The sequence below is a fragment of the Sciurus vulgaris genome (assembly GCF_902686455.1).
Source record: "Sciurus vulgaris genome assembly, chromosome: 1".
In the NCBI taxonomy this organism is placed as follows: domain Eukaryota; kingdom Metazoa; phylum Chordata; class Mammalia; order Rodentia; family Sciuridae; genus Sciurus; species Sciurus vulgaris.
Genome location: NC_136461.1, coordinates 37,464,562 through 37,491,688, shown reverse-complemented (window position 1 = coordinate 37,491,688; position 27,127 = coordinate 37,464,562). Strand labels below are relative to the sequence as shown.

General features: G+C 34.9%; 2 protein-coding genes across 7 annotated transcripts in view; both read left to right on the top strand.

Annotated features, from left to right (window-relative positions):
• The window catches only part of LOC306670164 (selection and upkeep of intraepithelial T-cells protein 8-like), a 152,106-nt gene extending 149,964 nt beyond the window's left edge, over positions 1–2,142 (top strand). Inside the window, exons 6-7 of the mRNA XM_079154732.1 lie at positions 353–475; positions 2,084–2,142. Coding sequence (XP_079010858.1) covers positions 353–475; positions 2,084–2,127 — 167 coding nt within the window. The 3' untranslated portion in view covers positions 2,128–2,142. The remainder of the gene's footprint in view (positions 1–352; positions 476–2,083) is intronic.
• Positions 1–27,127, top strand: part of LOC306670252 (putative selection and upkeep of intraepithelial T-cells protein 1 homolog) — a 201,674-nt gene that overhangs the window by 107,391 nt on the left and 67,156 nt on the right. The gene's annotated exons all lie outside the window — the stretch shown is intronic.

Here is a 27,127-nt window from a genome sequence, read left to right as displayed (position 1 = left end):
TCTTAAGTTTGTTCTTTTCATGTTATCTCATGTTTCTTGGAAGAAGTGTTTCTGCAGGAGTTCAAAAGAATCATCTTCCTGTGGCAAAACAAGTGACGGTACATGTTATAATTTGCATATGGTTAATGTGTGTCCTCTGACTTTTATTTTTGAAAATTTGCTTTTGTTGCTTGGTGAAGTCTTTATGTTGAACCTGATTGGAAACATTTGTGCTTTGCATACCTAGATGTTCATATATTTTCATAGATCTGGGGAATTTTCATCTATTATTTCTTTGATCATTTTATTTATTATTTTCTTTATTCTTCTAGTGCATCATCTCACTAATTTCCTAATATTTTACCTTCCTCAGTCTCTATTTCAGATCCTTTAATTTCCTTGTACAACAGCTGGATGAAAGCTATATCCATGGGGATATGTGTTCTAATGGTACATTTCACCTTATTAATTGGTTGTCTAATAAGGTGCCTAGAAGGTAAGTAAACAAAAGGAGTCATGACTCTGAAACTTTCTTCTTGTACATATTTGTTTTACATTCCCTTATAAAGTTCCACTTTATGTCTTGTAATGCAAAACTTTGCTCTGCTTCTCCAGAGAGGAAAAAAAAGGTTAAATCCCAAAGTGTGTTGAAGTTATATATTAGATTCTAAGGATAAGCTGTAGTCTGCCCCCTCTCTGGGCTAGCTTATTTCTATCTCAAGTGTGTAATAAAAGATAAACTCAGGCTTCTTCTGTCCTGTCCTTCAGGTAATAATACACAGAATCATAACTGTGCTTCTCAGACTTCTCATTCTCTTCCTGCAACATGGGCCAGTTGACATTTCTATCTCTGGCACCCTTCCCAGAAGAATACAATTCAGTTCTTTGCAAGTACATTTTGTGACATTGTTTCTCACATAGGTCAATTTATCCTGCTTTTACATTTCATTCACTGAAAACTTTTAAGATTTAGTTCTGTTTGGACATTTTTTTTTAATTCTTTCATTCTGCCTTCTTGAAGGTAGTTAACCATTCTATGCTTTTGTTCAGGCAGAGAATCATGGGTGACTGGTATTAAGTAGGAAATAACTCCCATTTTATCTCCCAAATATTTTTTTCTGATATAAATGAGAACTAACATGTCATCAGATATGATTGCCCCAACAGTTCTTATAATAGAACTGCAATTCATAATATCATTAGTAGTTCCCATCGTTTTCCTGATGAATTTTCCTTAAGTGGCATAGTATAAATCAACATTGATGATATTATGTGTATCACTATGTTAGAAGAAAAAAATGAATGCATATTGAATTATGAGAGTAAATGTTTTGAGCTCACAGTTTTACCAATTCCAAATAATTTCTCACAAGTGAAAGCCAAAAATAGTCAAGGATTTGAAAATTCACTGACTCTTGAGTCTATGAAAACTGAGAAAAAATTTCCCCAAGTGGAAAAATAGTATGGAAAACATGTTAATAATATATAAGAAATAAGTAAAAGAATTTAATTAGAGATCAATCATTAATTTAAAATATAGATTGTGTTATATTTGCAGGGCAAGTCTCCTAAAGAAAGTAATTTGAAGACACATTTAACCCTGTGTGTGTACATGTTCCACATATACAGATTGAACAAACTGCAGATCAAAACATATTTTTAAAATTATGTCTGTATTGGATTTATAGAGGCATTTTTTCTCTTATTGGTCCTTAAATAATACTATATAACAACAATTTACTTAACATTTTCATTGTATTATGTATTATAAATTATCTGGTGATTATTTAAAGAATTTGGGAGAATGTTGGTAGATTACATGCAAATATTATGTGATTTTTATAAGTGATTTGGGATTCAGCAGATTTTGGTATCCATGGGGCAGATTAAACCTGGAACCAAGAGATCATTGTATATTTACAACCTAGTCATTGAATATCAATGGTTGTTAATATTACAAGAGAGATAACCATAGATTAGTTTCATAAATGTAAGAAAAACTCTACCTGTTATGCCTTCTTATTAAAAAATTTAAAAAAAAAACAAAAAAGAAAATCCCAAGTCTGATTAAACATATATTGCAATTGCAACTTCTAATTTGCAGGATGCACCAAAAAAGAAGATAATAGTATAACCGAGATGCAATGAACAAAATATATACATAGAAAACAACACAGCAAATGCCTTGAATTTTTCAATAAATCTTTTGCAAAAAAATGAAAAAAAAATGAAAAAAATGAAATGGAAGATGAAGAGTTTATGGCTAAAGGGAAATGGAAAACGTATGAATTGCTATAGTTTGGATCTTAAGTGCCCCCTAACAATTCTTCTTGTGTTAAATCCTCGTGCTACTGGGAGGTGGTGGAACCTTATAGAGGTGGTACTCAGCGAGAGATTTGGGGGGTCATTGTGCACTCAAGGGACAACAGTTCCTTCTTTCTCTGTTTTTCTTTCTGACCATAAGGTGAGCAGTTTTTCTCCCTGCTCCCATAATGTGCTGCCTCTCTTAAGAGGCTTTAGAACAATGTGCCCACCAAATCATGGAATAAAACCTCCCAACTGCAGACAAAATAAACTGTTTCTCTTTATAAGTTGATTGATTCAAGTATTTTTTATAGTAATGGAATGCTGACTAACAGAAAATTAGTACCAAGTAAGAGAGCCATTGCCTTTACTGTAGACCCAATGATGTGGAAACGCCTTTGGAATTGGTCCCTGAAAAGAATTTGGAAAAGTTTGGATAAGCAAGCTAGAAAAATCAAGTACTGCCATTAAGCTGAGTTTAGCAGATAATAATCTTGGGAGTTCAGAAAGGCAGAATGCTAATAGTAATGCAGACAGTAAAGACTATGCTGATGAGTTTTTAGGTGGAAATAATGATTATATTAGAGATGGATTAAGGTATCTGCATATCATACTGTAACAAGAATCTGGATATATTTGTCCATGCTTTGAGATTTTGAGGGAAGCTTTCTACTTTAAAGGTTACGGACTTGTTTTACTTGTGGAGGAAATTTCAAAGCAGTAAATCAGTCAGGGGATGACATGGCATTATTAACTGATTTTATTGAAATTTAGAGTGATAATCCAGGAAACAATTAGCAAAGCAAAAATATTCTTTAAATGAACACTTTGACCAGAAAAGGAGTTTGCATAAAGTTTGGCCAAGGAGAGGGCAGATAATAAACCAAGTTATTTGTACTGAGACAACTGGAAAGATAGATTGAAGGCATCTCAGGAATCATCAAGACCGTAGTCATCACAGGCTTAGAGATGCAGAGATACAAATATGTTTCAAACATTTTTCAGGGCAGAGACTTTTTGAGAATAGATTCCAGGGTACCCTGGTTAGTCAAGACCTCCTAGAGAATCATTTTACCATGTTCAGTCAGCAAGGCACTTTGGAACTTTGGTACACCTGTGTCTCAAGTAGGCCAAAACTTAAGCTGGCAGCAGACCTTGGCATCACCCATATCATGCCAATTTTTCAGGCATGCAGAAGATAAGAGTTAGATGTATCATAACTTGCTTCCACCAAGATTTCAAAGGAAAGTTTATGAAACCAGTCAGTTTATCACAGGCTCAGAGTTCCTGCAAAAACCCCTGACATGATATTGTATAGAACAGTGACAGTGAGAAACCAAAGTTGCAATAGATATACAAAAGAAGACGGAAGATGCCAGAAATGTGTAATGCCTGCAAAGGGAAACTGCGGACAACATGGATTCCATCCTGAGAGAAATCACATGGAATTCAACTAACAAGACCATCAGTGTGAGGAGCCCAAGCCCTTGGGAGCACACGTCCCACCCCAGTTTATTTCAGATGCCAGACAGGAAGCTGTCCAATTTAGAGGTTCCCTTACTGTGTTTCAATCTTGCTTTGGTCTCCTTGCTTTTTCCCTGTTCCTCCCTTTTCAAATGGGAATGTTTACCCTGGGCCTGTCCCACTATTGTATATTGGGAGTATATAACTTTCATTTTTAACTGCACAGAACTCACAACTGAGTTTGCCTTGAGTCTCAGAAGAGACTTTGCACTTAGATTTTTGAGCAATGCTGCAACCGTTTAGGCTTTAGAACTTTGGGGAATGGATTGAACTCATTTCACACAGTGAGATGGGCATGCACTTTTGTAGGCTAGGGAAAAAGTGTAGTAATTTGGATCTTGAGTGGCCACCAAAGGTCTACATAGTAAGGCTTTATCACAAGAAGTACAGTGCTACTGGGACGTGGTTGCACTTTCAAGAAGTAAGGCCTAGTGGAAGTCTTTGAGCCATTGAAGGTATGCCTTCAAATGGATAGCAGGACCTCTTTCTCTCCTCTGCTTATATAATAACTATACTGTGTCGGAAGAAATTATTATGAACCTAGAATTATGTAAACATAATTCAATTGTCACTGAATCTACCTGCATTGACATTCAAGAAATTCTTGAATACTAATTTATCTAAGCAAACAGCTTACCTTTCAGGACAGTAAACTCTTCACTTGAACAAATAACTTGATTACAAAAACAAACAAAGCAAATTGTTTATCATAATTCTTTTTTTTAAGAACCTTACCAATCTTAAACCATTGTCAAGAACTTTGCCTGTTTTCAGTTTCCTGATTGATAAAAAAAAGACTTCAAACCACTGTATTCATAACATTAAAACTCTACAAACATTCTCTTATCTCTTTCTATTGAGATGCTACTTAGACTGTCCAAATGGGTTCCTTCTTATACTGGAAGGTTTAATAAGCATCATTTGAAGAACAGGTTATTCTGGTGGGTTTTGTGGGAAGTTGACATGTAACATAATTAAAATGACTGGTATCCTGTTCACAATACAAAATGTTTGTTATTTTTCTGTCTGATTCTACTTTTCTGCTATCATCTTAGGTAATGCTAAGTTATGGTTTATAGAAACATAATTATGCCTTGGATAAACAATCTTCTTTTGAAAACCACCAGTGGGTCACAAGAGAGCTACCTCACATTCCCAAAGACCTAAGGGCTCCCTACTGTGCTCCACCTCTTAAAAGTCCACACCACCTCTCAATACTACCACTTTGGAAACTAAGCTCTATACATATGAACTTTTAGGGAGACACAGACCATATTAAAATTATATCAGCAAGATAATTAAATTTTAAATTTTATTCTTATATCTAAAAAAGTACTTTTAAATTTACAATAAAGTTTTTTAAATTTTTTTATTGTAAACAAGTGGGGTACAACTTGTTTCTCTGTACATGAAGTAAAGGCATACCATTTGTGTAATCATACATTTACATAAGGTAATGGTGTTTGATGGGTGTTTTTTTCCTTCCCCCCACCCCTCCCACCCCTCTTTTCCCTCCACACAGTCCCTCCTTCCTCCATTCTTGCCTCCCTCCCACCCCCCATTATGTATCATCATCTGCTTATCAGCGAGATCACTCATCCTTTGGTTTTTTGAGATTGGTTTATCTCACTTAGCATGATATTCTCCAATTTCATAATAAAATTTATAATAAAATTTAATCTTATAACTTTTATGTCTCCCAGAAGACTTGATGATGGGCATCTATTATTTTTATTTCTATGATGCTCACATTATTTTTATAGCACATTTCTATAATCTTTGCCTTAATATTTTTGCACTGCTAGAATAAAATATGATAAGCTGGGTAGGTTACAAACAAAGAAATTTATTTTCATAGTTCTGAAGTCTGGGAGGTCCAACAACAATGCTCCAGCAAGTTTGTTATCCGATGAGAGCCCACTTTCTCACAGACAAAGACTTTTCACTTTATATGCACACAACAGAAGGACAAACCAGCTCCACTAGACCTCTTTAATAAGAATGCTAATCCCATCCCTGAGTACCCCATCTTCAAAACCTAATCATCTTCCCAAAAGCCCAATCTCCAATTATATATAACTCTAACTTTGTGGGTCAGAAGTTAACTTATGAATTTGGGGAGACTGAAACTTTCAGAACATGACAGTAATTCAGTATTGCTGCAGAACCTTGCACAAGATATTTTGGAGAAACTAGAAGGTTCTTGAACTGTTTTTTTTTTTTTTTTTTTTTTTTTTTTTTCCACCTTGAGGAACACTGGAAATACAAAGTAATGACAGAAGAACAGAAATGAGGGGAACAAAGAGTGAACTAGAAGAATGTTGCACTTTCCAGCTGTTCCATTGAAGCAGAAATCCAATTTGTGAAGCTCACAATGGAGCTTACTGTTGTGAGAATCCATGAGATCATAACAAATTTTGCCACACTAAACCAGCCAGCACCTACCATGTGGACTAGGGTGCACCTGGTGGAATACAATCAAAACATTCACAAAAAAGATTATATCCAGGGATATTCAGGACAGAGAGATGGAGGAGAAGGCAACTCACATTTCCTTTGAATTTAATGGCTCGCAGGACCAGCAAAAGAGAGTCAGGAATCTAAACAAGTAAGCAAGATTACATTCAGGCACTGAGCCTTGGCAGGTCACATTCATGGACAATGCATGTGAATGCTGTGCCCTCTCTATCCAGGGAAGTTGATCATCCTGCCCTACATGTAGAATTTTCTGGAGGGAGGCACCCATGGCTCAGATGTCCATGAGACATTGGCATCTCTTCAGCCCTAGGAGTTTGTGATCTTATTTCTCTAAAGTAGATACCACCCATAGAGTTACCAAGTTTCTATCAATGCTAGATCCCAGCCACTGGAACTCCCCATGTAGGTCTCTCCATCTGCATGCTCTGGAAGGGCATCAGTCACTGCCATCTAGACATAACTTCAGCCCACAGGACTTGCCATTCCATCCTACCTGGTACTGGCGAACAGAGGCTCTGAGGGCTGTTTCAACCAGCTTTGTTTTCAGGGCATTTCTGCTGGCAGTTTGATGAACGACATGATTAGGAGGAAGAGCTTAATCATTTTCAGCCTTGTTCTCCCTAAGGAGCACATGGTCCAAGAAGCAATGGAAAGAAGACATGCTGGCATAGGTAGTGAATATCCAGCCTAGTCCACAATTTTGACCACTCAGTGGAGAAAAAGTCTTACATTTTTCATTAAGTTTTTGGTGCCCTGCTATTTGCTTATTGCTTCATGTACACACACACACACACACACACACACACACACACACACAGAGGCATACACACACACATTTGCTTCTTCCCTTTTTCTTCCTGTCACCTTTTATTTTTCATTACCCTTTTGATATTTTGTTTTACTTTGTTTTTAGGGAAGAATAGAGTTACTTTAAATTAGGCAGAGGGGAGGGAAGGGAGAGGGAGGGAAGGGGTAGGACTGATAGTAGAATGAAACAGATATTATTACCATACGTACATATATCATAATATGACTGGCAGATGTGATCCTATAATGTGTACAATCAGAAAAAATGAGAAATTATACTCCATTTGTGATGATTTATCAAAATGCATAAAATGCATTCTACTGTCATATGTATAACTAATTTGAACAAATTCTTAAAAAAATTTTTAAAGAGTGCAGTGGTAGTTTTTGTTTTTGGATGGGGGACAGTCTTGTTTATGGTCTTCATGTAGTATAGCTCTTTTCTGCTTTTTTTCTTCACACATTTTGAATAATTTGACCTTTCTTTTGTTTTCCTACACCATTATATGTTCTTGTAATGAATATACTTTAACATGTTTAAAAATTTATTTAGTTTAGCCCTTTGGAGAATGGAGGAGAGCAGATTACGGGAACCCACGATATTGTAGCAGCTCCTGGAGAATAAATAAAAATAGCAGTTCAGCAGCAACATACTAAGCCTACAGAGTTGAGAAGAACAATTTTATTTGACATTGGTGATTGGAACTCAGGGATAAAAAGCTTGGCTTATGCAAGGGATGAGAACTAGGACCAATTAGGGTCAAATAGAATATTGTGATCCCTGAGCCACCTCTTCCAAGCCAAGAAGGGGCTGAGAGATAGATTTATGAGTCAGCACACCTCCCCCAAGCACATAGAATGAAAATTTTGGAAGGAAGGATACTTTGACAGAGCTGGTAAGGCAAGGGTAAGGCTGAAAGCAAAAGGATAAGAGAAGATGTTCCATAAAAATTGAGACCAAATGCAAGCAGGAGGTGATCATTTCATGTTCAGCAAACCATATTTCAAGCCAAAATTAATCAGATGATTCAAAGAAGGTAACTTCATATGGTTAAAAAGTACACTCTAATAGGAAGATAATAATGATAATAAATATTTAAGCCCCAGACACAATTATTGTACCAAATTGTAGAAATCAAATGAGTGGAGCTTTCTTTGTTTCCTGTGCCATGACCTGAGCTACTTTCTTCCACCACACTGTTTTAACACATCTCAGGCCCAGAGTAATGGAACTGGCCCACTATGGACTGAGACCTCTGAAACTATAAGACACCCAAATAACCTTTATTCTCCTCTAAAATTGTTCTTTTCAGGTGTTTTGGTCACAGCAACTAAAAAGCTAACTAAAATACTCAGATCCCAGTTCAATGATACTGGGATATTTTAGCATGCCTCTCTCACCAATATATAGGTCATCCAGGCAAAAATCAGTAGAGAATCTTCAGATCTAAAAAATACTATAAATCAAATGGATGTACCAGATATCTATGCAATATTTCGCCCAAGAGCTGAATTCTCTTTCTTTTCAGCTGCTCATGTAATCTTCTCCAAAATAGACCATACTTTAGGACACAAAGAAAGTCTTAGTGAATACAAAAATAATTGACATAATTTCTAGCATCTTTTTAGATCATGATGGAATGAAGTTAGAAATCAACTGCAAGGAAAACTATAAATTGCATAAATACACAGAGAATGAACAATACACTTTTGAAAAATGAATGACTATTAGCAGAAAGTAAAGGTTACCTTTTTAAAAATCTTAGAATCAAATGAGATTAGAGATACAACATACCAAAATCTCTGGGACAAAATAAAGGCAATTCTAATAGATAAGTTTATAGCTATGAGTACTTATATTAAAAATCAGACAGATCCCAAATAGCAACTTAATGATGCATATCAAGGTTCTAGAATAACAAACACAAAACATTTCCAAAATCAGTACAAGAAAGGAAATAGTTAAGATAAGAAATTAGAGAATTAAAATAGTATAAAAGATCAGTGAAACAAAAGTTGGTTCTTTGAAAAGATAGATGAGATTGATAAACCTTTAACCAAACTAACCAAAATAAAGATAGGAAAGACCCAAATTAATGGAATCAGAGATGAAAAAGAAGATATCAACACAGACATCTCTGAAATCCAGAAGATTATAAAGGATACTTTGAAAACTGCCAAAAAGAATAGAAAATTTAGGAACAAATGGAAAGATTTCTAGATACATGTTCAACCAAAATTAAACCAAGAAGACAAGAAAAGCCTAAATAGATCAACAATAAGCAATGAGATTGAATTAGAAATAAAAAGTATTTCAACAAAGAAAATCCCAGGACCAGAGGAATTCACAGTTGAATTATACCAGACCTTTAAAAAAGACATGCCAATACCCCTCAAATTATTTTATGAATTAGAAAAACGGGAACACTCCAAAATTCATCCAGTATCACCCCAATACTAATACCAGATAAAGGCATTTTAAGGAAAGAAAACTACATACCAATATCCATGATAAACACAGATGCCAAAATCCCCAACAAAAGATTAAGAATTTGTAAGATGGTAAATCTGATCAAACTGGTTTCATTCCAGGGATATAAGAATGGTTGAACCTACACAAAACAATATCCATAATTTTTCACTTAAATAGAAGTAAGGATAAAAATTATATGATCATCTCATTAGATGCAGAAAAATCTTAACACCTATTCATGTTAAAATTCCTGAAGAAATTAGGGGTAGAAAGAACTTACCTGTTGCACTGACTGCAACAATGGAGGTAGGCCAGTTACACTATCCAAGTGTAACTTTGGTGAACAATGAGAAAAGGACTTAGTCTCTGTGCACTGAGATTCGAGGAGAAGAGCTTTATTTGGAAGAAATGGAGTACTTGTCACATAGGAAGCTGCTTCTATTTTTATTGTGTAAAACACTGTCTTTTATATGCTTGCAGTTTAGCTAGTCATGTATCTTAAAGGTCAAGCCTTGCGTAAGTAGTTACTAGCCTACTTGGCAGACTAAACAGAAAATAAAAAACAACCATGTGAACACAGAAGGTGACAGTTTCACAAACACAGAAGAACATCCTGTCCACAGAACACAGGAAAGAAGGATGAAGCCATAGTCCCTGAATGACCTGAAAGGCACGTTGACCTACTTCCAGGGGACAAGGCCCATATCTCCCCATTCCTTATGCTCTATTTCTTGGATGATCTCTGTTAACATTACAACCTTATGATTTGAGTTTTGTAACTTAGCAAAATTTACAAATTAAACTTTCCAAAGAATCTAAACACCTAACAGAAAGAGTAAAACATGATCAAATTTAACAGTATGTTAACAGGAAGCAAATTTTGACCCTTATTAATTAGCAATCCACTTAAAAGAAAAATTAAGAACATAAGGGGTTATACATAATTGATTGATAAGAAATTGAGCATTAATTCTCTCAATCAATAAGCCCAGGAAGTCCTCTTTAAGATGATAATTTTCTTAGTCATTAAGTCCAATAAGTCCTTTTGTTGATGTTGGAGCAAAATAGCAATTCGAGTTCATTATAAGTCTCCTTTTGTTTGTTGAAAAACTTGTGTTGAGGCGATTCCTCGGAGGGGAATTGTAGCATAACAGGTAGAAAGGAACTATGGCCCTTATTATTGGGACTCAATAAGACATTAATCATCATTAAAAACAACAAATTTCCCCTAAGGTGTCTATCATATTTAAATAGCAATCTTTTGTACCCTATTCCAGTCATTTGGGACCATTGTAGCCAGACCTACAGAGAATATAAGGCAATTAATATTAGTAGTTCTATCATAATAGATGACATCATGACCTATTGAGCTCCGTGGTTCCCCACTGAGTGTAACAGGCAGGTTCAGTCTGAATGGGCCTTTGGCTTCAGACCTCCAGGTGGTAAATTTCTGACCATCAGCTGCTCTCTTTTCATATCCCTGTAACTTAACAGCAATGAGAGATCCTAATTTTTAATTTAAATAAAAATTTTTTGAAATAATAATATTTTTGTGTTTTATTCCTTTTTGTGTTTAATTCCCCTTCCTCCCCCCTCCTTAAACAAAACTTCTCTTTACTCTCTCAATGATGGCTTGCCTAGTGGGGTTATAAAGAATATCAGTAACAAGAATTAGCAACAGTAAAAACATAGGTCTGAAATCATAACACACAAGAAACAAAAATAAAAGCATTATTTTATCAAGAGAAAACTACGGAGTAGAGCTGAATTTAAGTGCTACAGTCCTTAACATTTATAGATAGATAGTAACATTACTATGTGTGGGAATAGTTTACAATGTAGCTGAGATTAATAGAACAACCTTAAGAGCAAAGTTTAGGCAACATTTTTACCACATAAAAGACACATATAAAAGTAAAGAACACTAATTTAGCTTAAAACACATTAAAAGTAAAATTTTTGAAATGCAAAGTTGTTTAAAATTGCAACCAAGTCTGTAGGATTTAAAACAAATCTTTTGTGCCTTGGCTAATTTTTATTAAACACCATGTTTTTTATATTTAATCATACATTTGTACATTGAACTTTCTCCTAATTTAAAGCTAATATATAGTTGGACCAAAAATTTCTGATTCTAGCAGTGTTTCTTGATAGCCATTAGGCACTCCTGCCTAAGAATCTCTTTTGTGGCCTCTAGTCTTACTTATTCTTGGGACTAACACAAGTGTATATCTTAAGATATATTTAATTATTTTTTCTTCTTTTATGTGCCCAGGAATGGCTATGGGTTGGTTTTAATTGTTTTACTAGGTGTTTAAGATTAAGCTGGTCAAACTGACCCCTTCCTGTCTGTTAAGAGTCAGCTGATTTCCCACAGGGGTCACTCTGGGGAACTTGAGAGCAGCTTCTTAGCTTCTTTAGTGCCATCCACTAAGTAGGGTCTCCTTGATGGGGTGGCTTCCTTTGGAAGCATCCAGAGGTGTCTCCCTTTTTCGATGACCCTCCTCTGGAGCACTGATTGACTTTTCATCCTATAGTGGTCTCATCAGCCTCCCTGATCAGGAGGTCATGTGGTCAAGAGTTGTAAAGTGACACCGAGTTCGGATGCCAGCGATGAGCCCGCCTCCCCCACAGAGGTCAGAGGTTGCCTGCCTGCCTGCCCCCCTACTGTTGAGGGACACTGCGCCTACCTCCGTGCTGACTCAACACACCCTTGCTTGGGCTCCCCAGCTCCTTTGGAGGCTGATGCAGGCATTTTGAAATATTCCTGAGGATGTGGCCATCATCATTGGAAGGGCGGCTTCCTTCCTGAGACACCTACAGGAGACTGGAGGCCCTTCCCTTGGACAGGTACCTCTATTTACTCACTTATATCCTACACCCTTTCCCCATCCTCTCGTTCACAACTAGAAATACTTTAAATAGTAATTGAACTGATCCTGTTCATTACAATAATGTTAAAGTCTTTATAGGGGCTATCTGGTTCAGGGCTACATTTTCTTTGTATTGGGTGGTATTGGTATTGATCTCCCCTTCAAAGAAGAAGTAGTGGAAAACTGCAGGGTCATAATCAACCTACAGGGGGCAAACTTCAGTGTCACTGATCTACACTGCTAGAGGGGAAAATACAGAAACAATATTTAAAAAAACGGGAGAAGAAAGTATCCCTAACAAAACAAGATGCTATTGTGATAGACTCCAATGACAGCATGGCAGTAGAAATGACAGAAAAAGAGTCTAGAATCTGCATGATTAAAATATCTGTGAGGCAAAAGATGAGATAAGAGAGCAAATGTAGGCAACACATGACCATTCCAGTAGACAGTTCAAAGAGCAAATGCAAGAAGCAATAAAACACTTCAATAAGAGATAGAGATTCTGAAAAACAAAAAACAGAAATACTTGAAATGAAAGAAATGATAAACCAAATTAAAAACTCAATAAAAGCATCACCAACAGAATAGACCTCATGGAAGACAGAATCTCAGACAATGAAGACAAAATATTCAATCTTGAAAATAAAATCGAACAAATTGAGAAGATGTTAAGAAGTCATGAATGGAAACTCCAAGAATTATGGGATATCATGAAAAGACCAAATTTAAGAATTATTGGGATTGAGGAAGGCACAGAGATACAAACCAAAGGCATGAACAACCTGTTCAATGAAATAATATCAGAAAATTTCCCAAATCTGAAGAATGAAATGGAAAATCAAATACAAGAGGCTTACGGAACACCAGGTGCACAAAACTACAACAATCCACAACAAGACATGTTATAATGAAAATACCTCACATTCAAAATAAAGATAGGATATTAAAGGCTGCTGGAGAAAAGCATCAGATTACATACAAGGGTGCCGGGGTCCAGCCCTAGCAGGAGTCCATGGGTTCCACACTGGTAAACGGGGCGCGGGGAGACAGCGTCGGTGATGGATGGAGAATGAAAGACACAGACTCTAGTTCTGGTGCAATCAATCCCACTTTATTCTGGGGAAGGCTGGGTTTATATACATTTTTCTTCAGGCTATGATGACAGGCTTATGATTAATAAAATCAAAGAAATTTCCAAAGCATAGGCAGAAATTGTTTTTACCAAAAGATTATGAGAAAACAGTATCCTTACAGATTATCCTTACTTAATCACAATTATTTTAAGAATATCTAACTATGTCAATGAACTAATACAATGTTTATTTCCTTAATATCTAAACTCTATATGACCTAAGACTATTTTTATTATTTTTGTGGTAAAGTGATAGACAAATAATGTTATGTGACCATCTCTACTAGGTCCTTCTGGTTAATATCTAAATTGCTGAGTTAAGGGCTATAGGAGGGCAGTGGTCCCAATGGTTATTATGTACCAACGTTTATTATAGGGGTGACATATTCTTTGTAGGAAGGAAGGAATGTTGTGAAACCTTATTCTTTTACCTTACCTCCACACATAAACACAACCATCATCTGGATAAAATCACCCTGTGGGAGACAGGGGGAGATCTATATCTGCCTTCTCTAAGGGCTTGCCTTTAGGGGGGTACCAGGGCTTGTCATTGATAAAATAAGCTAGTCTATATCTAGTAGCTACTGTGGGAGATGCTTTGTGTTTAGAACTTGGGGAAACATTGTTATCTATAAGTTTCTGTGCCCCAACAGATTCTGGTTGTGCCAGTAAATGTAGTGTTTGATTTTTAACATAATAAGAACATTCTTCTGTAGTGAGGTTAACATCACAGGGTTTCAACATGTGTTTTTGTCTCCATGATGTTTTTCTGGAAATTTGTAGAATTATTCCCATCACCTCTAGCAAGATCCTCAGACTGAAGTGAGTAATATATTATTAGGAAAACTCCACAGAATAACATCCAAGCTAGGGAGGCATACATCTGGCTACAATCCTTTTAGGATGAGTCTCTGCAATCATCCTTGAGTGGAACTCTGTCAAGCACTGCAAGGAGAGCCAGGTGCCCCCGCACAAGGAGAAATAAATACAGATGTCAGCAGATTTCTAGCCCAGACTCTAAAAGCAAGAAGGGCCTGGAACAATATATATCAAGCTCTGAAAGAACACAGATGCCAACCAAGAATACTATACCCAGCAAAACTAATCTTCAGATTTGACAATGAAATAAAATCTTTCCACGATAAATAAAAGTTGAAAGAACTTACAAATATAAAGCCTGTTCTACAAAACATTCTCAGCAAAATATTTTGTGAGAAGGAAGTGAAAAACAACAATACAAGTCAGCAAAGAGAAGAACTACCCTAAAGGAAAAGCCAATCAAAGGACAAGTAAAAAACCAAAAATAAGCCAAAATGAACAGGAATACAAATCATATCTCAATAATAACCTTACATGTCAATGGCCTAAATTCAATAATCAAAAGACATAGACTAGCAGATTGGATTAAAAAGAAAGACCCAACAATATGCTGCCTTCAAGAGACTCCCATAGAAAAAGACATGCACAGACTAAAGGTGAAAGGATGGGGAAAAACATACCATGCACATGTTCCCAGTAAAAAACCAGGGGTCTCCATCCTCATATCAGATAAAGTGGACTTCAAACCTAAGTTAGTCAGAAGGGATAAAGAAGGACATTTCATACTCCTCAAGGGAAGCATAAAACAGCAAGATGTAATAATTTTAAATATTAATGCCCCAAACAATGGAGCATCTACCTATATCAAACAAACCCTTCTCAGTTTTAAGAATCAAATAGACCAAAACACATTAATAGTGGAGGAATTTAATGCACCACTCTCACCACTGGATAGATCCTACAATCAAAAACTAAACAAAGAATCTACAGAACTAAATAATACAATCAATGATAAACACTTAATGGATATTTACATAGTATTTCATCTATCTTTGAGCAAATATTCTTTCTTCTCTGCAGCTAATGGATCCTTCACCAAAAAAGACCACAAAAAAGTCATTAGTAAATACAAAAAAATAGAGATCCTACCCTGTATCCTATCAGACGATAGTGGAATGCAATTAGAAATCAATGATAAAATAACAAAAAGTACTCATATACCCGGAGACAAATAATATGCTACTGAATGATGCAATGATAACAGAAGAATCAGAGAAGAAACAAAAAAGTTCTTAGAAGTAAATGAGATCAATGATACAACATATCAAAATCTCTGGGACACTATGAAAGCAGTGCTAAGAGGAAAATTCATTGCATTGAGCTCATACATTAAAAAACTAAAAGTCAACAACTAAATGACCTAACATTACACCTCAAAGCCCTAGGAAAAGAAGAACAGATCAACACTAAAAATAGTAGAATATAGGAAATAATTAAAATCAGAGCTGAAATCAATGAAATTGAAACAAGAGAATTCAATTCAAAAAATTGACAAAAAAATAAGTTGGTTCTTTGAAAAAGTAAACAAAATTAATAAACCCCTAGCCACACTAATGAAGAGAAGGAGAGAGAAAACTCAAATTACTAGAATTTGTGATGAAAATGGAAATATCGCAACAGACACCATTGAAATATAGTATAATTAGAAGCTACTTTGAAAATCAAAAATATAAAATATTGAAGACATCAACAAATTTTTAGAGACATATGATCCTCCCAAACTGAATCAGGAAGATGTACACAATTTAAAAGGATCAATTTCAAGCATCGAAATAGAAGAAGCCATCAAAAGCCTACCAACAAAGAAAAGCCCAGGACCAGATGGATTCTCAGCTGAATTCTACAAGACCTTTAAAGAAGTACTGATACCACTACTCCTCAAAGTATTTCAGGATATAGAAAAGGAGGGAACCCTTCCAAATTCATTCTATGAGGCTAGTATCACTCTGATACCAAAACCAGACAAAGACACATCAAAGAAAGAAAACTTTAGACCAATATCCCTGATGAACATAGATGCAAAATTTCTTAACAAAATACTGGCAAATCACATACAAAAATATATTAAAGAGGTAGTGCACCATGATCAAGTGTGGTTTATCAAAGGGATGCAAGGTTGCTTCAACACCTGGAAATCAATAAATGTAATTCACCACATCAATAGACTTAAAGTTAAGAATCACATGATTATTTCAATATATGCTGAGAAAGCATTTGATAAAATACAGCACCCCTTCAAGCTTAAAAACTAGAAAGAATAGGAATAATAGGAATATACCTCAACATTGTAAAGGCTATCTATGCTATGCCCACAGCCAACATCATTCTTAATGAAGAAAAATTGAAAGCATTTCCTCTAAAAACTGGAACAAGACAGGGATGCCCTCTTTCACCAATTCTATTCAACACCGTCCTTGAAACACTAGCCAGAGCAATTAGACAGACCAAAGAAATTAAAGGAATACAAATAGGAAAAGAAGAAATAAAGCTGTCACTATTTGCTGATGACATGATCCTATATTTAGAAGATTAAGAAAACTCCACTAGAAAACTTCTAGAACTAATAAATGAATTCAGCAAAGTAGCAGGATATAAAATCAATATGCATAAGTCTAATGCATTTCTATTCATAAGTGATGAATCCTCTGAAAGAGAAATTAGGAAAACCCCTCCATTCACAGTAGTCTCAAAAAATAAAATAAAATACTAGGGAATTAATCTAACAAAAGAGGTTAAAGACCTCTACAATGAAAACTACAGAACGTTAAAGAAAGAAATTGAAGAAAACTTTAGAAGATGAAACGATCTCCCATGTTCTTGGATAGGCAGAATTAACATTATTAAAATGGTCATTCAACCAAAGGCACTATACAGATTCAATGCAATTCCAATTAGAATCCCAATGACATTCCTCATAGAAATAGAGAAAGCAATTATGAACCTCATCTGGAAGAACAAGAGACCTTGAATAGCCAGAACAATCCTGAATAGAAAAAGTGAAACAGGAGGTATCACAATACCAGACATTAAACTATAATACAGAGCAATAGTAACAAAAACAGCATGGTTTTGGCACCAAAATAGACAGGCAGACCAATGGTACAGAATAGAAGACACAGAGACAAAAATCACATAAATACTGTCACCTCATCGTAGACAAAGGAGCCAAAAACATACAATGGAGAAAAGATAGCCTGTTCAACAAATGGTGCTGGGAAAACTGGAAATCCATATGCAGTAAAATGAAATTAAACCTCTATCTCTCACCCTGTGCAAAACTCAACTCAAAATGGATCAAAGACATAGGAATTAGACCAGAGACCCTGCACCTAATAGAAGACAAAGTAGGCCTGAATATTCATCATGTTGGCTTAGGATTAGACTTCCTCAATAAGACTCCCAAAGCACAAGAAATTAAAACAAGAATCAATAACTGGGATGGACTAAAACTAAAGAGCTTTTTCTCAGCAAAGGATACAATCAAGAATGTGAAGAGAGAGCCTAGAGAGTGGAAGAAAATCTTTTCCACACGTACTTCAGATATAGCACATAACTCCAAAATTTTTAAAGAACTTACAAAACTTTACACCAAAATTAAAAGAACACAATCAATAAATGGGTCAAGGAACTGGACAGACACTTTACAGAAGAAGACATATAGGCAATTAATAAATATATGAAAAATGTTCAACATCTCTAGTAATGAGAGAACTACAAATTAAAACAACTCTAAGATTTCATCTTATTGCAATTAGAATGGCTTTTATTAAGAACACAAACAATAATAGATGTTGGCATGGATATGGGGGAAAAGGCACACTTTTACTTTGCTGGTGGAGTTGCAAATTGGTGTAGCCACTCTGGAAAGCAGTATGGAGAATCCTCAGAAAACTTGGAATGGACCCACATTTTGACCCAGTTATCCCACACCTTTTTTATACCCAAAGGACCTAAAATCAGCAAACTTCAGTAACACAACCACATCAATGTTTATAGCAGCTCAGTTCACAATAGCTAGATTGTGCGACCAACCTAGATGCCCTTCAACAGATGAGTGGATAAAGAAACCCTGGTATATATACACAATGGAATACTATTCAGCCATAAAGAATAATAATATTGTGGCATTTGCAAATAAGTGGCTGGAATTGGAGAATATCATGCTAAGTGAAATAGCCAAACCCAAAAAACCAAAGACCAAATGTTTTCCCTGATAAGTGGAGGATGATAAGGGGTGGGGTGGGGAATGAGAGATAATGGGGGAGCTTTAGAATATGTAGAAGAAAATGAGAGGGAGGGAGGTATGAAAAATGGTGGAATGAGACAGACATCGTTACCCTATGTACATGTATGATTACATGAATGGTATGAATCTACATTGAGTACAACCATAGAAATGAAATTATATACCCCATTTGTGTACAATGAATCTAAATGCAGTCTGGAAAAAATTAAAAGCTAAATAAAAATAATGAAAAAAAAAAAAGAGTTGTAAATCTCCTTATAGAAATTCTGTTCCCCGGGTTTAGGCTGACTCTGAGGGCAAGAACCAAATATTGGTTTTCTTGGTGCCTTTATTTTAATCTTAATCTTTGAGTCTTGATCTTAAGCATCCAGCAAGCCAGTCTCACCTGTCATAAAGTAATAGTACTGTTTTTCAAATTTAATGTCTATAACTGTACAGTCATTTATCCCCTTCTCCTTTAATTGGGCTCTGTATTTCCCATTTGTACTTTAGGTGATGGCCTATTATCTTAAATTAGTTCAGGTTGTTTTCTCGTGAAGCAGTACTTTTGTAAAACATTAATCAGGCAACAGTTATAGAGCTTACAATGAAAACACAAAATGGAATTAATAACAGTAAAAACATATTTAGTGTGTTTAATAGCTATCTTGAATTTTGACCAAGTTCTACATATCTCCTGTTTGAGATCCCAGTTAATTTTTTTTAATAAAAACCACTCTTTTGAATATAACCTTAAATGAGCTAACGTTTGGCTTATTTTTTGAGCCACTCTATCATGTAGTAAGATTGGACTCTTTACAAGTCTTATACAAAATGTTTTAGTTTTGAAGCTGATCTTTGCATCCTCTTTAAATATCATTTTACAAAATTTACATATATTGTTTCCTGAGTCTACATGAATGTTAGTTAACATAATATGATATTTTCATTAACCCATAGAAATACATTTACTTTTACATCTAAAACATAAATCAAGGAGAGGCTGAGAAAACTGTTAACTTACACTTTTTATGGCAAAATACCTTTATGTTTCATAATATTAATCTTTACACAGACTAGGCTCTCATTATCTTTAGAAATACATTTACTTTTAAAAATTGTCTTTTGTCTCAGTGTAAAAAGTAACATAAATTTTTACATATATCTTATTGATAACAAGTCATTATAGCACATTAAATGATAGAACGATAGAATAGCTCTCTAATAAAATTTACTATTTTTATAAGTTTTAAATTAGCTTGACAATTGTTTAAAAGTCTTGTACACCTTGGAATTAAGAACATACCTAATATATAATAGTACTATTACCTTGATATTCTTATATAAACTAAGTTTAGTTTTTAAAGAAAAATTTAGACTCTAACATAGCACAATATTTTAACACTTGTTTAACCATAATTGTACGAACCCTAATTGTCTTAAGACCAATTTTTCTAAAGAATAAAGCTTAATACACAGTATTAGGAGCAAATGAGTATTAAGAAATCTTTGATGGTTAACATATGGATTAAATTTTTTGTTTATATCAGTACATTAATATTTAAATGGGCTATTTTGTTTTGTTGTTAACATTGTTACATATTCTGGATATTAGTTCCCTATGTAGGGCAGGTGGCAAAGATTCCCTCTCATTCTGTAGGCTGTCTCTTCATGCTTTTAATTGTTTCCTTTGTTGTGCAGAATCTTTTTAACTTGATACCATCTCACTTACTGATTCTTCATTTTATTTATTGGGTTTTTAGAATTCTTGTTAAGGAAATTGATGTCTGTGCCAGCATGTTGGAGTTTTAAGCCTACATTTTCTTCAAGCAGTTGCAGAGTTGCTGGTCTAATTCCTAGGTCTTTGTGCACTTTGATTTGACTTTTGTGCAGGGTGAGAGATAGGGATCAAGTTTCATTCTGCTACATATGTACATCCAGTTTTCACAGCAATGTTTGTAAGAGGTTATATTTCTTCAACATGCTTTTTGGCACCTTGGTCAAGCATTAGTTGCCTTTAGTTATGTTGGTTTGCTCCCTGAGTCTTCTATTCTATTTCATTGGTCTTCAAGTATGTTTTGATGTAAATGCTCTTTCTGTTACTAGAGCTTTGTAGTATAATTGTGGGCCATTATTGTGATACCTCAAATGTTGTTTTTATTGTTCAGGATTGTTTTGGCTATTCAGGGTTTTTTAATCTTGCAAATAAATTTTAGGAATGATTTTTTCTAGTTCTGTCAACAAAGTCATTGGTATTTTGATGGGGATTGCATTCAATCTGTATAACGCTTTTGGTAGCATGGCCATTTTGATAATATAATCCTGCCTATCTAGGAACATGGAAAGTCTTTCTATATTCTCAGGACTTCATCAATTTCTTTCTTCAGTGTTCTACAGTTTTTATTGTAGAGATCTTTCACTTCCTTGGAAAGGTTTTTTCCTAGATTTTTTTAAGGTTATTGTGAATAGAATAAGTTTTTAAATTTCTTCTTTGGGAGATTCATTATGGGAGTACAATAAAGTTATTGTTTATGTATGTTGATCTTGTATCCTGATACTTTGCTAAATTTATTTATCAACTCTAGGAGTATTTTAGTGGAGTTTGGAGTCTTCTAAATATAGGATTATGTCATCAGCAGAGGTAATTTGACTTGTTATTTTTCTATTTGTATTCCTTTGATTTTCTTTTCTTACTGGATTGCTGGGAACAGGGTTTTAAGGACAATGTTGAATAAGAGTAGTGGGAGTAAACATCCTTATTTTAGAGAAAATGCTTTCAGTTTTTCTCTATTCAGTATGTTGACCTTGGTTTTGTCATAGCCTTTACCACATTGAGTTAAGTTACTTCTATCTCTAGTTTTTTAAAAAATGTTTTAAACTTGAATGGGTGTTGAACATTGTCAAATTGTTTTTCTGCATTTATTGATAAAATCATGTGATTCTTTTCTTTAATTTATTTATGTGATGAATTACATTTACTGATGTGTATATATTGAACCAAACTTACCTTCCTGTGATGCATTCACTTTGTAATGTGTTTTTGAATACAGTTTGTGAATATTTTATTAAGAATTTTTTAAATATATGTTGATCAGGGATATCTGAAGTTTTCTTTCCTCGATGTGTCTTTGTCTGGTTTTGATATCAAGGTTACACAAGCTTTATAATATGATTTTTCAGTGTTCCCTCCTTTTCTATTTCATGGAATAATTTGAGGAGGATTGACATCAGTTCTTTAGAAGTCTGGTAGAATTCATCTGAGAAGCCATCTGGTCCTAGGATTTTCTTTGTTGGAAGAACTTTAATAGCTGCTTAAATTTCATTACTTGATATTGGTCTGTTGTGTGTTCTGTATCTTGTGTGATTTTATTTGAGTAGGTCATATGTCTCTAGGAATTTGTCAAGATCTTCAAAAAATTATAGGTTATTGGAGTATAAATTTTCAAAATAGTTTCTAATGATCCTCTGGATTGCAGTAGTATCTATGGTGATATCACCTTTTCATTTCTAATTTTGTTAATTTGGGACTTCTCTTTCCTTTTGTTGGTTCTGCTAGTTTGGCTAAGGGTCTATCAATCTTGTTTATCTTTTCATAAAACCAACTCTTTTTTATTGACCATTTGTATTGTTTTTTACTCTCAATTTAATTGATTTCAATTCTGATTTTAATTATTGCCTGTCTTCTATGGATATTGGTTTTACCTATTTTCTTTTTAATATGCCTTAAGTTTTTTTTTTTTTAATATAGGAACTTAGTGCTATAAACTCTTAGAATTGCCTACATACTATCCCAGAGATTTTGATATATTGTATCTATTCTCATTTGTTTCTAAGAATTTGTTTTATTTCTTCCCTGTTTTTTTTTATGTTTGATATCTCATTTAAAAGTGTATTATTTAATCTGAAGGGGGTAGAATGTTTTCTTTTTTTTTTTCTTGTCACTGATTTCTAATTTTATTCCTTTATGATCTGATAAATTGCAAGAAATTGTCCCTTTTTTTTTCATTTGTTAAGATTTGTTTTGTGCCCCAAAATATGATTTGTTTCAGAGACTATTCTTGTGCACTGAGAAGAAAGTGAATTTAGTTGTCAATGGATGAAATATTTTATAGATGTCTGTTAGGTTCATTTGATTAATAGTGATTTTTAAATCTGAAAAATCTACTTAGTTTATGTCCAAATGGCCTATTAATGGTGAAAGCAGTGTATTGAAATCTCCCAGTATTATTGTATCAGAGTCTGTTTGATTCTTTATATTGAGAAGAGTTTGTTCTATGTACATAGATTCACCAATGTTTGAGGAATAGATATTTATAATCATTATATCTTGTTATTGGATAATTCCCTTAATTAGTATGAAATGACCTTCTTTGCCACCTCTGATTAAATTTGGCTTGATGTCTACTTTGTATGATATGAGAGTGACTACTCTTGCTTGCCTTCATTTTCCATTTGCATGGTACATTTTTTCCCATCTTTACACCTTCAGTCTGTGGATGTCTTTGACTATAAAGTGACTCTTGTAAGCAAAATATGTTTCAGTCTGTTTTTTAAATTCTATCTGTAAATATATGTCTTTGTTTTAATATGGAGTGCTTCACAAATTTGTGTGTCATCCTTGAGCAGGGGTCATACTAATCTTCTCTGTATCATTCCAACTTTAGTATATGTGCTGCGTATATGTGCTGCTGAAGCAAGCAGAATCTTGTTTTTTTTTTTAAATGTATTATTTAAACAAGTGGGATACATGTTGTTTCTCTATTTGTACATGAAGTCAAGGCATACCATATGTGTAATCATAAATTTACATAGGGCAATGTTGTTTGATTCATTCTGTTATTTTTTCCCTTCCCCCCCACCCCTCCCACCCTAATAGAAAAGTTTAGACCATTTCCATTCAATGTTATTATGGAGAGATGATTTTTATTTCTTGCCATTTAGATGCATTTGTAATGCTTAATTCAGAGTTTATATTCCTTTTATTGATGGGTCCTCTAAAGTAATTAATCCCTGTAATTCTTTTCATTTTTCTTTTTTTTAAATTTTTTACATGAAATATTTCATGGACTATGTTTTCTTAGTGCAGGCTTAGTTGTTATGGATTCTTTCTGTTTCTGCCTATCATGGAAGGTTTTATTTCTATTTAAATTTTGAAGGATAATTTTTCTTGATAATAATCTTGGTTGGCATGTTTTCTTTCAGGGCTTGGTATATATTATTCCAAACCCTCCTGGTTTTTAGAGTTTAAAAATCAGAATTAATTTCCCTCAAAATGTGCCCTTCAATTTTTCTGTTGTGGTTTTAAAAATTCTATCCTTATTTTGTATATTAGGCATTTTCATTATAATGTGTCTTGAAAAGAATATTTATTAGTATATATTTTTAGTTGTAAATGGACACAATACCTTTATTTTATTTATTTATTTTTATGTGGTGCTGAGGGTCAAATCCAGTGTCTCACATGTGCCATTCAGTGCCCTACCAATGAGCTACAACTCCAGCCCAAGAGAATATTTTTTTTATCTTGCTTATTTAGAGTTCTGTATGCCTCTTATATTTAGATTTTCATCTCATTTCTAACAGTTTTCTAATATTAATTTTCTTGAAAATATAGTCCCTGGAAAGTTTTCTGATATTGTTTCATTGAAAATATTGTGTATTCTTTAGTCCATATTTCAGATCCTTTTTCTACCCTGAAGGTTCTTAAATTTGTTCTTTTAATGTTTTCCCAGATTTTTGAATATTTGGATCACCAAATATCAACACATTTTATTTATCATTGACTTTATTATCAAATTTACATACTTTGACTTCAAGGTCTGAAGATGAAACTTCAAAGTGGTGTGATCTATTGGTGATGTTTTCATTGACTTTTTAATTTGAATTATTATTTCATTTCTAGGATTTCTGTTAGGTTCTTTTTCAGACTCTCCATCTCTTTATTGAAATGATCTTTTACTTCTTGTATATTCTCTGTAAGTTTATTCCTTACATCTTCTTCTAGTTCATTGAATATTTTAACTATAAACTTTATAAATTCTTTCTCTGACATTTCCTCCACTGTGGTATCAATGGGGTCAGTTGTTGAAGTGTTGTGGACTGTTTGGGGTGGTTTATTTCCTTGTTTTTTCATACTATTTGAGAGTCTACCCCTCTGTAGGGGTGATTATCATTTCTTCTTTTATGAAAAGGACTATTTAGTTATCATCATTCTCATAAAAGCCTGGGACTGGGTAAATATCCAGACATTGATACTTTCACCCTATGAGTGTTCTCTGCTGTTCCCAGTATCAGTGTCACTTTGAGAGAAGACACTGAACCCTATTTGCTACAATCACATCGGAGTAAAGCCGTGTATTATTTGACCTTATTAAAATAACAAAACTTTGTTGATAATGTTCTTCACAGTTCCTCTATTCCAGGTATAGACTCATAGTAAATTTCTGGAATAGTGTGAAAAATTGGTTATTAAATAAGAGCAAAATTGTCATAGCAATTTTACATAGGGCTAAAGAGGAGATTAAAGAACAAGCAAAGGAGAGAAAAAAGAAAGAAAGAAAGAAAGAAAGAAAGAAAGAAAGAAAGAAAGAAAGAAAGAAAGAAAGAGAAAGAAAGAAAGAAAAAATAGAAAAGAATAATACACACTAAGGTGAAAAAAAAGATTGATTTTGGTGGGGAGGGATATGATTCAGTAGCAATTAATGTGAGAGAGAAAAGAGGGAGGATCAAGTGTAAACCTGAGCTAAGAAAACAAAGATGGAATGATCCCAATTAATAATTCAACACATCAGAAGAAGATATTCAAGATGGAGAGTTGGTTGGAGGCTACATTCCCTTCTACATTCACTCTGTGACTCTGGATTCAAGCAGAGGAAATAGTCTTTCTCTGCAAGACAGCCCTTCCTGCCCACTGATACTCTGCTGTTTGCCCTCCACTTATCTGCCACAATAGCCAGCCACTTGCCAGCATATCACAAATCTTTTGAGTGCAGATCATTTGCTGGCTGCCACTGACTGCCCACTGCTTGCCCATTTGCCCACTTTTTGTGTGCCTTTTACCATCCATTACCCACTGCCCAACATCCACCAGCCCTTCATACCCTGTCCACAGACCACCTACAGACAACTTACAGATCACCCACTGCCCACTGCTTCCTGGAAGACCATTGTCAAGGTGCCTGGAGGTTTGAATACACATGGCCACCACCATCTTTGGACAATGGCCTGAGCCTGGGAGCCCAAAGCCAAGGGGCCTGCAGGTTTGCCACTGACACCACTGCCATCTCAGGCCACAGCTGCCTCAGTCTGAGGACACCGGTCAGAGCCTGGAGATATATTGTGTGGTACCTGCAGGTTTGGTTGCACCTGAGATCTTCCTGCTGAATGTGCTAGTGGCTGCCATCTGGCTATCTCTTTGCAGGGTCAATCTTTTGTGTGAATGCAATCATGGTGATCTCTCTGCAAGATGGAACTGCACTGAGATTTGGGACTACAGCAAGGCAGAGCCTGGGGAATCTGAATCCCAGACTCCTCGGATTTCATCTGGGTCTATGTGGGCCAGTCTTGGCCTGGAAAGCCTGTAGAAAGCTGGAGACTAGGGGCAGTTCCTCAGGGTGTTTGAGAAACTGGAGAAAACTGGACTTTCTCTAACTCAGTGAGTCCTGAAGTGCATGGAGATGTAAGGGGCCAGAAGAGGGTGTGAGGGCATTTTGCTCTCAGCTCACCCAGACAACTGGTCCAGCACCCATCAGACTGGAGCTACCATCAAACTTCAGACATCCCCACCTATCAGCAGAGAAGGGAGGCTGAGAAAATTTTTGAAAGCCAATGAAAGCAATCATTCAGTATTCCATTGAGACTTTCTTTTTTTACCCCTTATCTTTCACATCTCTACCATCTTTGAATCTAGTTATTTTTCATGTATCAATTTATTGAGGAATGGAATGTCTAAATAGTATATTACAGTATTGTGTATTCCTATATTCTCACTTTAAAAAAAATCTGTATATATTTTTTCTCTCACTTATCTGTCTCCCTTGATTCTCTCTCTCATTTCTGTCATGCTAAGAGACAACCTCTATTAATTCCTCCTTCACTCTCACTATTAATTTTTACCTCTGTCTTCTCTCTTTCTCCCTCATAAGCACCACATCCTACCCTACTTCTGTTCCCTCTTTGTCCATCATTTGGAATGGTAAATCCTTTTAGCAAACTTACTGCTTATATTGGAGATGATAATTGAACACATCATTTCTGTTTATTGCAACATAAGTTTAGACACCATAATAGGAGCTATTTGGTTTAAGGTTGTATACAGTTTGCATTGGGTACTGTTAATAACGACCTCCCCTTTAAAGGTGAGGTACTGGAAGCCTTTAGGGACTCTTTAAGACTACAGGGTAGAAACTTCACTGCCTCAGATCTGCTCTGCTTGATGGAAATCCCTAGAC